Below are 14621 nucleotides of genomic sequence, written 5' to 3' on the forward strand. Positions count from 1 at the left end.
TCTTTTGTCTCCTTCGCTGCGATCCAAGAAAACTAGAAGGTGACACGTCAACCTCAAGTTGGATTTAGTGGTGGGTCCCAGGCGCATCAAGGCGCCCGACATCCGACCCCAAAGCAATCCCTACGTAACTGAAATTAACTATCGTCACAAAAAATTCATCATTATCCGTGACATTGTAGATTTTCTTTAAAATAGAAAAATAAAGGAGCTCATATTATTAATTGTTTTTTATGTGATAAATCGAGAGAGTGTTTTTTTATATATAATTATGAATCGCTGGGCCAGTCTGGTCACACAGAAGTTTCTCATCGATCACCAGGAGAAATCGAAAAGTGCATACGGCGGTCAAATCCAAATGCCTAGAAGAAAATTTTTACAAATACGCCGTAGCTGGGGATCGAATCGTGAATTTCTGAGTTTCGGATGTTCTACCGTTGCACCATTGTCCGGGATCGCCATCTTTAATTATAGAAAATAGTGGGATTTTAGACATATTTTAATAATTTGTACATGTTATCAATAAAATTTCTTTAAACGGCAATTTTTAATGAATTTTTTAGCGCACGTGACGATGCCACATGGAACCTACTCCACCCGGATTCGGGAAGAGATAAGGTTCACAGTTGCTGTCCTCGGTAAGCCAGCAAATAGGATCTTCCTCCGCCGGATAGAATTGGGGCTCCCACTTCTTTACGTTCAGAGGTCACCAGTCTTCCATGTTTCATGTCCCCTGTCCGGGTCGACGCAGGCGAGCACAGAGAATTTGAAGAATCCCTATCTAGGCGGGACAGGCTAGTTTTTGGTGAGCCACAGAAAGATGCGATTGAAGGTGGGGTCCGACAAAAGTTTGTTGCTCTTTTCTGGTGGGCCTGCTACATGACTTGCTTTTCTTTGCTCCCTGACGGGGATATTACACCCGATCTTCCCTCCCGAAGGAGAAGAGCGCACGAGCAAAGCAAGGCGCCGTGGCGCACCACGAAACGCCGCAGCCTTGTAATTAAAACGTTCTTCTACTTCGCCGCCGCCGCCGCCGCCGCCGCTTCCTCTTCCAGCAAAGGCCTGGATTTTGACCAGAGATCGAAGCGCAAACGACTTTTCTCGGTGCCTCTCTCTCATAAATTTCCTCTTTTTGTTCTTCTTTTCGTAACGCGTGGTAGGAATCGTACGATAAAGGGCATTGTTCAATTTTCAATTCTCTGAGCACGGAGATTTAATCGATATTGTGGAGCAGGTGGGAAGAATCTGGAGGCAATGGAGAGAGTGTTCTCTGTGGAGGAATTCCCCGATCCACTCTGGCCCGGAGCCGATTCCTCCGCCGCTTCCGGCGGGATGAACCGGAGCGCATCGGAGTGGTACTTGGAGAAATTCTTGGAGGAGGCCACCGCCACTTCGGGGGCTTCCGATCCTAAATTTAAACCTGGCACTGGCGCTTCCGGCATTGATTCGGGTGACGGGGCAAGAGAGGCCGAGAGCGAGGCGACTACCGCCGTAGATGGAGATGGAACGTCCGTTGCGCGACCGACTGGGGTGGATCCCGTGGAGTACGCTGCCTTGCTGAAGCAGAAGCTGGATATGTACTGCGCCGCCGTCGCCATGTCACGGGTACAAGTCAAGCCTTTTTTTCCCTCAGATTTTCTGGCATTTATCTTGTTTTTTCCCCTGAAGGAGATCAAATGCTGTCTTTTTATTTTTTTTATTTCTATTTTTAATTTTTTGTTATAGGTTGGGAATTGTAAGTTTGATATTGGCTTTTTCACTGGTGGATTTGTCTCCTTCCTGTTCTCTTCTTGTTATGATCGAAAGTTACTTCTTGTTGGCTATACTGCCCTCTATTTTTGCTGAAGGTTCCTTTTATTCTCTCTTCTCCTTGTTCCCATATGGGATTGGAAACGAGTATCAGTTACTCTCGTCAAGAATTTGAGTCATATTATCATGTTAAATTTGTTTGATCGTTTGTTTTGGTTGCAATCCAGTTCAAGCGCTGTTCATGGCACCATGGTTAGTAAGTGTTTCCTGTACATTATTGCTATAACGAACGTATGCTCATGCGTACAGAAGTTATGTGAGTGCCCGTCTTGGCTTTGGCCGTCTCATTAGCTCCAAGGACGAACCGGTTATCACTCTCCCAAGTGTGCCACTGAATTATTTGTTAATAGTTTGTTGTTGAATTTTAGGAGGAAACATGGTACTCTGTGAATAATAGCTACGAGGGAAAAGACAGAGGTAATATTCAGTAAATTTGCACCTCTAAAGACCAGCTGCACCTGTAGGTCAAAATTTTAGAAGAACTAAAGTGTTTCCATAGGTACAAAGTCAGGGGAAATCAGATCTTTCCTCCTTTCTTTGCTTTCATTAACTAGGACCCTTTCCAGTTTATTTCTCATTCATTCATCTGCAAATCAGTCGTGCCATTTTGACGTTCATTGTAAAACTCACACTATTTAGGCAATTCCTAGCTGAATCTATAAACCCAGACAATTTTGTCAACAATTTGAAAATAAATAAAAATGTTCCTTTCACTCTTTAAACATTAGTTTCTCTAGGCAACACTAAAAAAAAAAGCTTTTAAGCGCAAGGAAATGCCCTTTTGGAGATTGATTTGGAATAGCTTAAGCTACAAATTGTATTAAAGTCTTAGGAACTCACTTAATCTATTTTTACATAAAGTGAACGTGATTTCCATACAAGGTACAACTTATGTTCTAAATTACAGTCAAGTTGTCTATGTAATTATGCCAAGATGTGGTTGAGGCCGATAATCTTCTTCTCTCAAAATCTGTTTTATTTCTTGTCCTGTCAGAATCTGTTTTTAAGTAAACTGTATACAGATTTTTCACAGAATCACAATTAGTTTGTAGGAAACAATTCTTATGTTCCATTTGACGAATCACATTTATAGACATTAGATTGTTTCATTGCTACTGCTGGAACTGCTGGTAGTATTTTACCTTGATAGTGATTTTTGCTGTGTATCTTGTATCTAGTGAATGTTATATTTTGTTCCTAATAAAAATGCAGCAACAGGTTTATATCTCGCTGACCATGAGTCTTCATATTCTACAGGCTTCTAGTGCAAATCCTCAGGATTGTGTTCCTACAGCTAGCAGTAACACCAGATCACCTACTTCAGATGCTTCACTGCAGGGAAATCAAGCACCTGCAAAGGGTATGTCTAACCAAAACTGTTATTATCCCAGTATTTATATATTATAATTGTTAGAAGTGGTATAGTTGATAAGCATATTCTAATTGTTCTATTGTTAGATTTGCTCTGGTAATTTGCTATTCTTCTTAGTGGACTATGCAACTTCTACAGATGCCAATTAAATTATTCACGGTTGGACTAAACAGCATAAATGAATAATGATTACTAATAAATGTTAGGATAATAGCTTCTTTGGTTAGTCTAGAATATTGTTAGGATAATAGCTTCTTTGGTTAGTCCAGAATATTTAAAACAATCTGGTTATTTTAACAAACCATGTACTTGAATGAAAAGTAAGTCACTTGTAAACTTGTAACTTCATTTATTTCGTGGAAGCAAATTTGAACAAGTCTGCTCTATAATGATGCATCAGATGCTAGACAAGTAAAATCAACCATGTTCTTATTAGTGATACAGATTTCTTATTTTGGTGTGATAAGACTACATATTTAGCTATGCCAATTGTTTATACTCTGGAGTTTATAAAATATGCCAGACACTTAATTGTAAATTATATGAGTTATTTACAATTTTTGAATTGTGCAATGACATGCATTAAAGTCTGCATCTGATTGGAGAACTTATTGCTGTTTTAGCTTTTTCTCATTTACTTGAAAAAAATGATCCATTTTTTTTTCTGATTGAAAGCTTTTCTTGTTTGAATATTGGGTGTATCATTGATCACGGTTTACATTTCTTTCTGGTGTCATATGTAACTGTGTTACATAATTGCATTATCAGAGTAACAAATGGTTGGAAACTTATTTCAAGTAGGGTGAGCAAAATCTCTTAAATATCTGATCATTGTTGTGTGTATGTGTGTCTAGATACATATATACAATCTTAGAAAACTCAATGCTATGCTAGTCCTAAACACTATTAGTTTACAATGAATTTTGATAGATTAGGACTTGACACTGTTCTCCATATTAAGTGCATTGCCATCTCTTAACACTTATATAAATTTCAATTTGTATCTCCCTCTCTCTTATTTGCCGACACATGATTAGGATTTAGGAAATGTTTTCAAGATGTAATGTAAAGTAAATGGTATACACTAAGTGAATTTCTACTATACATATTATGCAAATTTCAGGTCTTTCTCCCTCTCGTTGTATCTACTGATTCATGATTAGGATTTAGGAAATGCATTCAAGATGCAAAATAAGGCAAATGGACCGAGTGGACTTCTAACTTTACATACTTTGCAAAATTCAGGTGTCCAAGTTAAGCCAGCTACCAGTGGGTCCTCAAGAGAGCTCTCTGATGAGGATGAAGTTGAAGGTGAAGCAGAAATAACAGAAAATACAGATCCTGCTGATGAAAAACGAATAAGAAGGTAAATGCAAAAGAATTACAGTAAAATTACTATTATCTTGTTGGTTTTTCGATTCAATTGTAGGTGTATGTTACTATTGCCATTATTCATATTGCTATTGCTATTACCTTGGACGAGATTTAGAAAAAAGAGAAATAGTAGAAGAGAGCTGGCTTTTGACTAGTGGAAGTTGTTTTCCCTCTCTCCCAAGTTCAAGTGTTTCTAAGAGCTCTTTTAATTATCCAGTCTGTTTCCTTCCTATTTCCTTTTAGCAATTTGTCATCTCATTCTCAGAATGATCTCTAACCGAGAATCAGCGAAGCGCTCAAGACGAAGGAAGCAAGCACACTTGAGCGAGCTTGAAGCACAGGTTTTTTTTTGCTCCTTAGTTGGTTGTCCTTTAACTTCATTGGTGAAGGAGCATTTTAAATACTTAAACTGAACCTCGCAACAGGTTTCACAGTTAAGAGTCGAGAACTCTGCCCTGCTGAAGCGACTTGCCGACATCAACCAAAAGTACAATGAAGCTGCTGTCGACAATAGGATACTCAAAGCGAATGTGGAGACTCTCAGAGCTAAGGCAATAAGTTATCTCAGTTTCACATTTCTATGAGCAATGCAAGTTTGTAATCTTACTGTTGTATTCAGGTGAAGATGGCAGAGGACAACGTAAAGCGGTTAACCGGGACGACTCTGTCCTACTCGACGATCTCAGACATGTCCTCCGCGACTGTACCCTTCTCCGGGAGCCTGTCGAACTTATCCGATGCGGCTGTTCCCGTTCACGATGACAAAAACCAGATCTTCCATACGCAGACGCGGGACTTAGATATCAATCCCCGTCTCCCTGAGATTGCGTCTGCCAGTTCAGTGGATGATATAGTTCATGGTGGAAGGATGCACAGAACTGCCTCGATGCAACGAGTAGCCAGCCTCGAGCACCTGCAGAAACGAATCTGTGGAGGGGGAGAAAACTCTTGCACATTGGCTGTCAATAACAAAACTGCCGACAACTAAAACAGTTTAAAGTATTTCGATTCTGCAGTGTATGGATGATCATGAAGTAACTTCACGAACATTGCTCCTCCTTCAAATGTTTTCTCCTTCTAGATCTAATCTTAATTCTCTTCACTAATTAATCCACATGATATTTCTAGCCAATGATTGTGAGGGTGAATACGTTTGTTTGTTCGAGAGTTTTTTTAAGGAAAAAAAAATGCTCGAGATCCAAGCTTCTGTTCTTATGTCGGTCTGCGAGAGTAGTGATCGAAGCTAAAGCAGCAAATTTGAGAGGAGAAGAAGAGGTTTTCGAGATTTGAGATTGCGGCGGAGTGATCGTAGGCAGAATGGCGAATGGATTGGGGTTGGAGGAGACGGAGCTGCGCTGCGGCGACGGAGGGGAAGGCTAGGGCACGAAGAAGAGGGGATTTGAGGAGACCATTGATCTTCAGCTTCAGCTTCAGATGCCATCCGACGCGGGGGAATCGAAGGTCGCCTTGGAAGTATCGGTATGAAAAAATGTGAGTTAAATCAAAATTTTGATATTTTTGCACACTTATCAGGAAACTCTTGCTCTCCAAGAACGAGAGGGAGGGACTATATGAATGAGATCGAGCAAGGTGATGGATCTGCTCAGTGGATCTGAGTTTGTCCCGACCAATGAACACAAGGATGGAGATTGGATGCTTGTTGGTGATGTTCCATGGGAGTAAGCTTCTCTCACCAACTTTCACATTGCATTTCAGAAATTTAAACTACCATTATGATTTCTTAAATCTGTATCATCATTTACTTTGTCTCAAAAACAATTATAATCCAGGATGTTTAATTCGTTGACTCTGCAAATGTTTGCGTATCATGAAGGGATCAGAAGCCATTGGAATCCGTTTGTATCTTTGTTATAAATCTCTGAACCAATCAACTCCTAATTCAATACCTGTATCTAGCAAAAAAACTTCAACATATCAAAGGAACTTAATCTTGCTCTCTCCTATTGCAGCACCAAAAGCCATGGAGAAGTGCAAGAACAGAAGCTGAAGACTTGCTCCACCAAGTAAAATGACAAAAGACAAATTTACATCTGGATCAGGATCAAGACATCTGCATGCGTGCCTACATATTTCCCAAGTATATTTAAGTTTGTTCATTATGTTTTTTTATTAAAATAGTTTGTTTATCACCTTTATATAATGCTATTTACTTCCAAGACTGCTGCTTCTGTGTGTCCTTCTAGTTAATGGTGTTGGCTTGTTTAATTAATAAACTGTTCTGCTTATTACTAGATAATTGGTGCAGTGTTTGTTGCTAGAACTAAAATAGGGAAATATGATACCTTATTGATTTAGGAAGATATCATGGCCACCAAGGAATATTGTCCAACAAAACTGATCTCTATGGTGGTAGAGAGTATATATATATTAACAGATTTGTTTTAGACATTAATGTCAAATTTAATATAGATGGTGCATCATTACATAAGGTTCATCCTTATTGATTTATAAAAATAAATCCAAGAAAAGAACTTAGAACATCATAGGAAGTAGAACAAACCAAGTTTCACTAAAAAGCCATTCCATTGCTCTTCCAACATAGGCGCAGAACTCAATTGTTCTCTACTTTATGTCCTCGGTGGACATGATGATGAGCGCAACAATTATCATTCTTTTTTATTTTCCTTAAAAGAAACCATGCATGGGGTGCATAACTAGTGCAAATAAGCATCCAAGTTAGAAGATGTAGCGTAGACAACATCAGACTTTATGTGCTCATGAATTGACCTACAAAAATAAAGGATCAACAAGTTGTACTAATAACAAAAAGGAAGGTGAATAACAAAAGGGTAAGATTAAGAGATTAATTCCAACAAAGTAACTGATCAGTCGTTAATGTTAGGATCTAACCTTCTAATTATGCAACAAGTTGGAGAAGTCACAACATGACTATTGTCCCTATGAAAAAGGATTCCATTCATCTGGTAGGTGCTTCTGCAAACAAAGTAAATTAGTGAAACTGCCAATTATACTTCTTGCATACTACTATTCATTTTTAGCTATCATATTATACTTATATATAAATAAACATTAGATGCAGGTTTTAACAGAGAAAAAAACAAATTAAATACAAGTGGACTGATTAGAAAAGAAGAACAATTGTTTAAGAGATGTGAATGGGCTACCAAGTACCAACATAACGTAGTAATACCTGGCTCTGCAGTTTAGGACAAGCTTCAACAATCAGATTTCTCAGTCGCCCTGTGATTTTCAATCCCTCTGGAATGACTGACAGCCTAGGGCAACCATATATGCACAAAGAGTTCAAACGTGACTGTTCGAGCCAAATTGGCAAAGCTTCCAATTTGTTGCAATTTATTATTGTCAATTCCTCTAGGTCAGTAATCTTCGTTAAACCATCTGGTAGATTCCTCAGTTCTTGGCACCCAAATATTTGTAACCTATGGATTCTGCTATACTTCGACCAATCATTGAATTTAAAAGTAGGCATTAGCATCTCATTGCTCAACCAGAGTTTCAATTTCAATTTAGGAGATGTTGGAAATGATAGATGGAATTTCCTGAGCTTCGGACACTGAATTAGGGTCAATTGCTCAAGTTTAGCAAAATAATTGGCCTTGCACTTGACTCGTCTGACAAAATCATCTGCCTTGGCCTCGACCTCGACCTTGGCCTCAATCGGGCTGGCAAAATAATCGGCCTCAATTTTGACCTTGGCCTCGGCTCGGGCCTCAGCCCAGGCATCGATCTCAGCTCGAGCCTCGAGCCAAGCCTCGGTCTCAACCTTAGCTTGGGCGTATGCTTGAGCCTCGATCTCAGCCTCAGCTAGGGCCCGGGCCGAGGTCCGAGCCTCAGCTCGGGTCAGGGCCTCGGTCAGGGCCTCGGCCAAGGCCCTGGCCGAGGCCCTAGCCCGGGCCAGGGACCGAGACCCGGTTTGGGCCTCGGACAAGGCACGGGCCAGGGCCCCGGCCTCGGCTAAAGCCCGGGCTAGGGACTGAGACTCTGCTAGGGCCTGGGCCTCGGCCTCGGCTAGGGCTTGGGCTCGAGCCTCGGCTAGGTCCTCAGCTAGAGCCCTGGCCTCGGCCATGGCCCCGGCCAGGGCTAGGGACAGAGCCAGGGCCCGGGCCAGGGCCAGGCCCAAGTCCTCGACTCGAGCCTTGACCAGGGCTCGGGCCAAGGCCTCGATCCCAACTCGGGCCCCGGCCAGGGCCCTGGCCCAGGACCCGGCCAGGACCTCGGCCAGAGCCCCAGCCAGGGCCCCGACTAGGGCTTGATCCTCGACCAAGGACAAGGCCAGGGTCCCGGCCAAGGCCCCGACCTTGGCCATGGCCTCATCCAGGGTCTCATCCAAGGAACGGGTCTTGGCCTCAGCCTTGATTAGTGGAACTCTCCTTTTAATATATATAGGTAGGTTCCACTTCTGTAGGTTAGGCATTTCAGAGAATGTGAGTCTCTTCAGTCTATAAAATGGAGCTCGTCTATCCATCCCGTAGAAGTCATCATCTATAACCCTTACTAAATCAAAGCCACTTATCACTATCTCTTCAAGCTCAGGTAGTAGTCCAAGTGCTGGTAGTCTCTCACATCTCCTGAGATTAACTAGATGAACTGTAGTCAGTTTATTCAGAACAGAATCCCTGCCCCTGATTAACCAACTTGGGAGTTTTATGCTCATATACGAAACGATCCGCAAGACCTTCAACTCTTTTAGGTTACGGTGGAAGCCTTCGGTCAATTGTAGTGTGGGCTCGAAAGTTCCTTCATCAACCATATCATTCCACCATTCCCAATGCAACATCAACTCGTATACATGTTGATTCTCTTGCAAAATAGTGGGTGCAATAATATCCTTTTCTTCTGCTTCTGATTCTGCTAATACTAATCTTTCAAGGTGTTGTATATGCAGGGATTCAAGATTTGTAAGAGCTTGCAACTCTGACAACATGACATTTCCAAGACCATCCATAGCATCATATCCCAACAACACTTCCAAGTTTGTCAATTGCCTAATTCCACTAGGCATTCTAGTCAATGATGCACATCCCAACATGTTTAGTTGCACCAAGTTCTTCATGTTGCTCAAATCATCAGGCAACTTCGAAAGCCAACAACATCCTCCAACATCTAATTCTTTCAAATTTACGAGGCGAGTGATTGACTCTGGCAATTTCTGAATCCTCAGGCAGCATGACAGTTTCAAAATCTGCAATTTTCTAAGCGTGTGGATTTGTCTTGGAAGCTCCTTAAGCTTTTTGCAAAGTGATAAAATTAGAACATACAAATTTCTGAGGTTGCAAAGGGATTCAGGTAGTGTTTCTATCTTGTTCTCCGCAAGGTTGAGGTATCTCAAGCAATGCAATGTGCTAACTGTACGAGGGAGGTCTTGAATCATGATAGCTCTCATATGTAACGTATCTAAACAAGTGAGATTCAAAAACAAACCTTCAAGTTTCTTTGTTTCTATCTGATAAATATGTCCTTTTTTATCTTCTCTATGCAAAATCAAAGTTCTCAGCTTGTTGGCTATCCGAGCAGCTTCAATGGCTTTTTTAGATTTCAAAATATTCTTAGAATTGATAAACAAATGCAGATGGCGGCACTGCGGTGGTATATTTGAATCTTCACCAACCTTCATTCTGAAAAAGCATTGATCTAAATTGAACTCAAATGACATGATTTGAAGATTCCTCTTTAGCCTTGTATTTGTTAGAGTGCCCTCAGCAATCAACATATAGAGCACATCTTCACCGTAGCTTTCATCTTCAGATCCTTCAAACAATAACTTGTAAAGAGAACTTCGTGTATCCTCAATTGACGAATAGTGTTGGCGCACCAATAAAAAATACTCTTGTAAATGCTCAAAGTTGTACAACTGATTAGCTAGTTCTTGCCACTGATTCCTATCTCTCCTTCTAAACATGAGGCCCGTACACTTTGCTTCTAGACAATCAGTAGCAGCTAGAGAAGCCTTCTCTTTGTGCCTATTGCTATCACCTTCAATTGGATGGACAAATGTTGCATACCTCAATAATATTCTTACCCATGCATCCTTAGGAAACTGGTTTAATTTGTATTCCTTGACGGTGAATTCTCTTCCATATCCGTCAAAAGTATACCCAGCGAGGATGACTTTGCTCCCCGGTGCACCACAATGAAGGAGATTCAGCTTAAGTTCCTCCCATTTGTATTTCACAACATCACTAACATAAACATCATCCAAGATGAGCAAGTATCTATCTCCACCAAGATGTTCGTTGATAAGTGGCCAACAATCGATGTTCGTACATGGCTTCCCGGTCAACAATCTTGCAATTTCTTTGGCAATCATGTTGCTGTTGAAATCGCTAAAAGATGAAGCATTCAACCATATTCGATGTTGGAAATGCTGACGCACCCAAGGGTGATGGTAGGTTTTGCGAGCTAGGGTTGTCTTCCCAGAATATCTATCACCTCTTATGGCAATGATGAAGGGTACATTTCCATGTTTGTCACATTGTTGTTGTTGAAGGAGCTCTATGATTTGGTCTTCGTCTTCTTCTCTTCCTATCACGTCCTCATTTAGAATAGCAGCGTAGTCATCATGGCTTGGATCCATAGAATCCATCATCTCCACCCAGAGGCCAAAAGTAGTCCCCCTCTTGACTAGGTAATTCAACAAGCAGGCCGTCTCTTTTAGCTCTAATAGGATGGACCGGCAGTTGCTCGTCGATTGGATGTTGTTGTTGGCCAAGGGATGTAAGAAGTTGCTCATCTTCATCTTCTTTTCTATTTCATCTTCTTTGCTTGGCTCCCAGTAGTTCAAGATCCTATTGAGTAGGCTGTCCACATCCTCAATGGCCACACCTACATCCTGTTGAAACATAGTGAAGCAATCAGAAAAGAGAATTAATTACTTTCCTATTTATAAAGATTGTTAAGATAATATATAAAAAAATATTATAATAAATATGATAAAAATAAATATAGTGATGTGATGGGAACGATTGGCATCATATATAACAATTCGAGTATTGTAGTTATGCTGTTATATATATCCATGGATCAACAAGAAAGCCTCAGTTAGTAGATTCAAAAACTATGAGGAACTTATAGTCTTTCCTTTTTGTCAGTAGTAGTCATGATGATGTCCATCAGTCCAATCAGCGAGAGCTATTGCATGGCTTCCACTTTGGTCTTATCTATGCTGATTAGTATGATACTAGGTGCCACAGGATAACTTGAGGTATCGAAGCTGAAAGAAATTATTTGTATGGTACCAAGGCCAAGTAAAGGCAGAACGAGGTTGGATAAAAAAATAATGAGTTTTTTTTTTAATTTATTGGAAGTCGGATATTGTTCCAAATACTATATATGAGGAAGTCCGGGTAGTGAAATAGAAGACTTCAACCTCATTTTCTTAGTGTAAAAAAATAGTGAAAAATGGTCGGTGTTACAGGAAGAAAATAGAAATTTAAAAATATTTATAACTTTGGACAGAAGTCGGAAAGAGTTGGGAGTTAATTGGTAAGGAAGAATGTGGAAGTATGAGGGCACTTCTTCGAAGAAAGAAGGAGGGAAGAGGGAAATGAAGTCCACCAACTATATATCCATAAAAAAAATATAACATAACTTGTAGGGGGCTGGTGAGGATGTTGAGATGGGTTGGGAATATGAATCCGATGATAAGAAAGAATATTAAACGTGGTCCGGATAGTTTAGTTATCAATTTCTGTATAGTTGGAAGGGGTGATCTCGAACCAAAACGAGGAACTCATGATAATGACTGATCACATCAACTTGCCAAAAGCCAATCTGCCAAATGTTGACTTGTCAGAAGCCGACCAGCTAGAAGCCAACCTAGCTATCAGATGCCAACAAAATCTGCTCCAGCAACCGTTGACTTGTTCTACTCAACCTGTCTTTTAATCTCATATTGAATCCTATGATATATAATCTCAAACATTATATATTATTGTCATTACAATTCAGTCATCAGTAATTGCAATCAATTTTTTATTATCCTAGACTATTATATTTATTGTCATTATCCTCTGGCAAACCGATGTCAAACGTTGATTGTTTACTGAAACGTCTTCTCTGACTATACTATATGACCAATCAAATCGTCTTTTAAAGTAATGACTATCAGTATATATGACCAATGATGTGATAGATCTGACATTGTTATGAACTTTACTTTTGATGAAAAAGGACAACAATTAGAAGAAGGAGATGAGACTGTAGTTTTGTTACTGTTGAATTTCTGGAAGAGGGCAATGAACTTGATGATTTGGGAAAAAGAAGAGTTACGGTTGCAATTCTAATGACTAAATTGAAAAAAAGTTGTTGTGATTGCTGGAGAAGCTGAAGGAGGGCTATTGGTGGCTAGAAGACAATAAAGATGCTGTTGCTGTTGGTTAAATACTGGAAGACATGTATGCTTGAAGGGATAACAAGGACTGTTATTCGTGGCTGGAATTTGAAGCACTTGAAAGGAAAAAATGGGATGAACTAGAAGAGGTGCAATTTGCGAAGATTGATGCTGTAAGGAAGAAGTAAACAGAAAAGAGAAATAATTGATTTCTTTTATTCTAATTGCTCATTTATTTATATACATTATCAAGGTAATATATGAAAAAAATATTATGATAAATTCATCAACAATTGATTATTATATATCCTTATATTTATCATCATTACCTGCATCCACTCTACCACATCAGGCTCCTCATGCATGCGAAGAGCAGCGTCCATGAGGAAGGAATTGATGGCCCACAGGTTGTCTCGAATCATCTCTAAGTGATTTGAGATGCGGAATGCCTTTCCTTGTGCCGCCATCTCAGGCGCCGGCAGGATCTTCATCAGTATGTGCCTCAATTGCGATGCCGTCGCCATAGATAGATATTTAGCTAACTAGCTTAGCTGCTTTGGGTGGATATATATATATATATATGCACACTGCTGACTCTCTAGCTAGCTATATATTTTTGAGTTTCTCTTCTTCTTAATTTGCAATGATCTGTATATAAAGGTCCCAAGCTAGCTAGGTACGTAGCGTAAAACTTTACGTGTTTTCTCATTGTTCTTTAATTGATGCTGGCTAACATATATATATATATATGCCTTACTTGTACTTATTCATATATAGATATATGCGTTACTTGCTGAAGGGTTTTGACCTTTTACAAAGTTAGTTGTGTCATATGGATACCTATTTAGCAAGCAACAATATCTCATTATTAATTAATTTTTCACACAACTTTAGTTCTTGCATTGCTTGCTCAGGAGTAATGCTTGATACTTAGCTTGGTCTAACTAGTTAATCAAGAATAAGGCCGTGAAGTGGAAGGTGTTGTTGTAATTTTTATACAACTTTAATTAATTATACTTTGCCATATTCCATGGATGCGTACGTTTCTTTTATATATATATATATAGTTGCATCCTGATTCCTCCAATGAAATGCTTAATGATTTGTGGGAAATTGTTTTAACAAGACAATAATTCATTTTAGTTATAAGTTAGACTTCAATAATGTGTTAGCCGCCTTTACATCCTTATTACTCTTAAAGTAAGTTTTTGAATGTTAGCAAAAACATAAATAAACATGTTCCACAATCCATGTACGTAATAATAAAAATCAATCAGAATAATAAATAATAATTTATATTTATGCGTTTCTCTTCTTTCTTTGTAAATGTATGTGCTATGCATTCAAGTAAAGGTCCAAAGTTAGCGTAAATTAAGCTCACTTATTGTTCTTTAATTGATGCTGGCCAACATATATATATATATATATATATATCATCAATGCATGCGTTACTTGCTGAAGACTTGCATCCTTTTTCAATGTTGCGTGTGTCATGGATGCCTACTTAGCAATTAATATCTGGTTTTTTTTTTTTTTTTGCAGAGTAAAAGTAGATATAAGAACAGACACATTTGTTGCCCATAAGCGTGGAAGATTATTGGGTTGCAACGATGATGGCGATCAGGTACATTCAGACGATGCCTATCCTGTTACGAAGAAGCCATCATCTTACCCTCAGAACATAGCTAAATTGGTTATAACGAAACAGACTTATAGAAGAAGATAAAGATTCGAATC

General features: G+C 39.5%; 2 protein-coding genes and 1 pseudogene across 2 annotated transcripts; 2 read left to right on the forward strand and 1 right to left on the reverse strand.

Annotated features, from left to right (window-relative positions):
* LOC141823697 (auxin-responsive protein IAA30-like) overlaps nt 1-6560 on the forward strand; it is a 10983-nt pseudogene extending 4423 nt beyond the window's left edge.
* On the forward strand, nt 1032-5639 carry LOC141823421 (bZIP transcription factor RISBZ2-like). Its single transcript, XM_074710703.1, has 7 exons — nt 1032-1101; nt 1232-1602; nt 3064-3166; nt 4424-4544; nt 4818-4893; nt 4978-5103; nt 5172-5639. Exons 2-7 carry the CDS (start codon nt 1252-1254, stop codon nt 5538-5540), a joined length of 1146 nt encoding a protein of 381 aa, XP_074566804.1. The 5' UTR covers nt 1032-1101; nt 1232-1251; the 3' UTR covers nt 5541-5639.
* A 728-nt stretch (nt 6561-7288) lies between the features above and the next one.
* On the reverse strand, nt 7289-13408 carry LOC141823698 (putative disease resistance protein At3g14460). Its single transcript, XM_074710959.1, has 4 exons — nt 13214-13408; nt 8922-11384; nt 7725-8156; nt 7289-7300 (listed from the first exon to the last, which is right to left on the reverse strand). The coding sequence occupies exons 1-4, from the start codon at nt 13406-13408 to the stop codon at nt 7289-7291; spliced, it is 3102 nt and encodes a 1033-aa protein (XP_074567060.1).
* Nucleotides 13409-14621: the final 1213 nt, after the last annotated feature.

The sequence above is a fragment of the Curcuma longa genome, chromosome 3 (genome assembly GCF_044706935.1).
Source record: "Curcuma longa cultivar G26 ecotype Majalengka, Jawa Barat chromosome 3, ITB_CL_G26_1.1, whole genome shotgun sequence".
Taxonomy (NCBI): Eukaryota; Viridiplantae; Streptophyta; class Magnoliopsida; order Zingiberales; family Zingiberaceae; genus Curcuma; species Curcuma longa.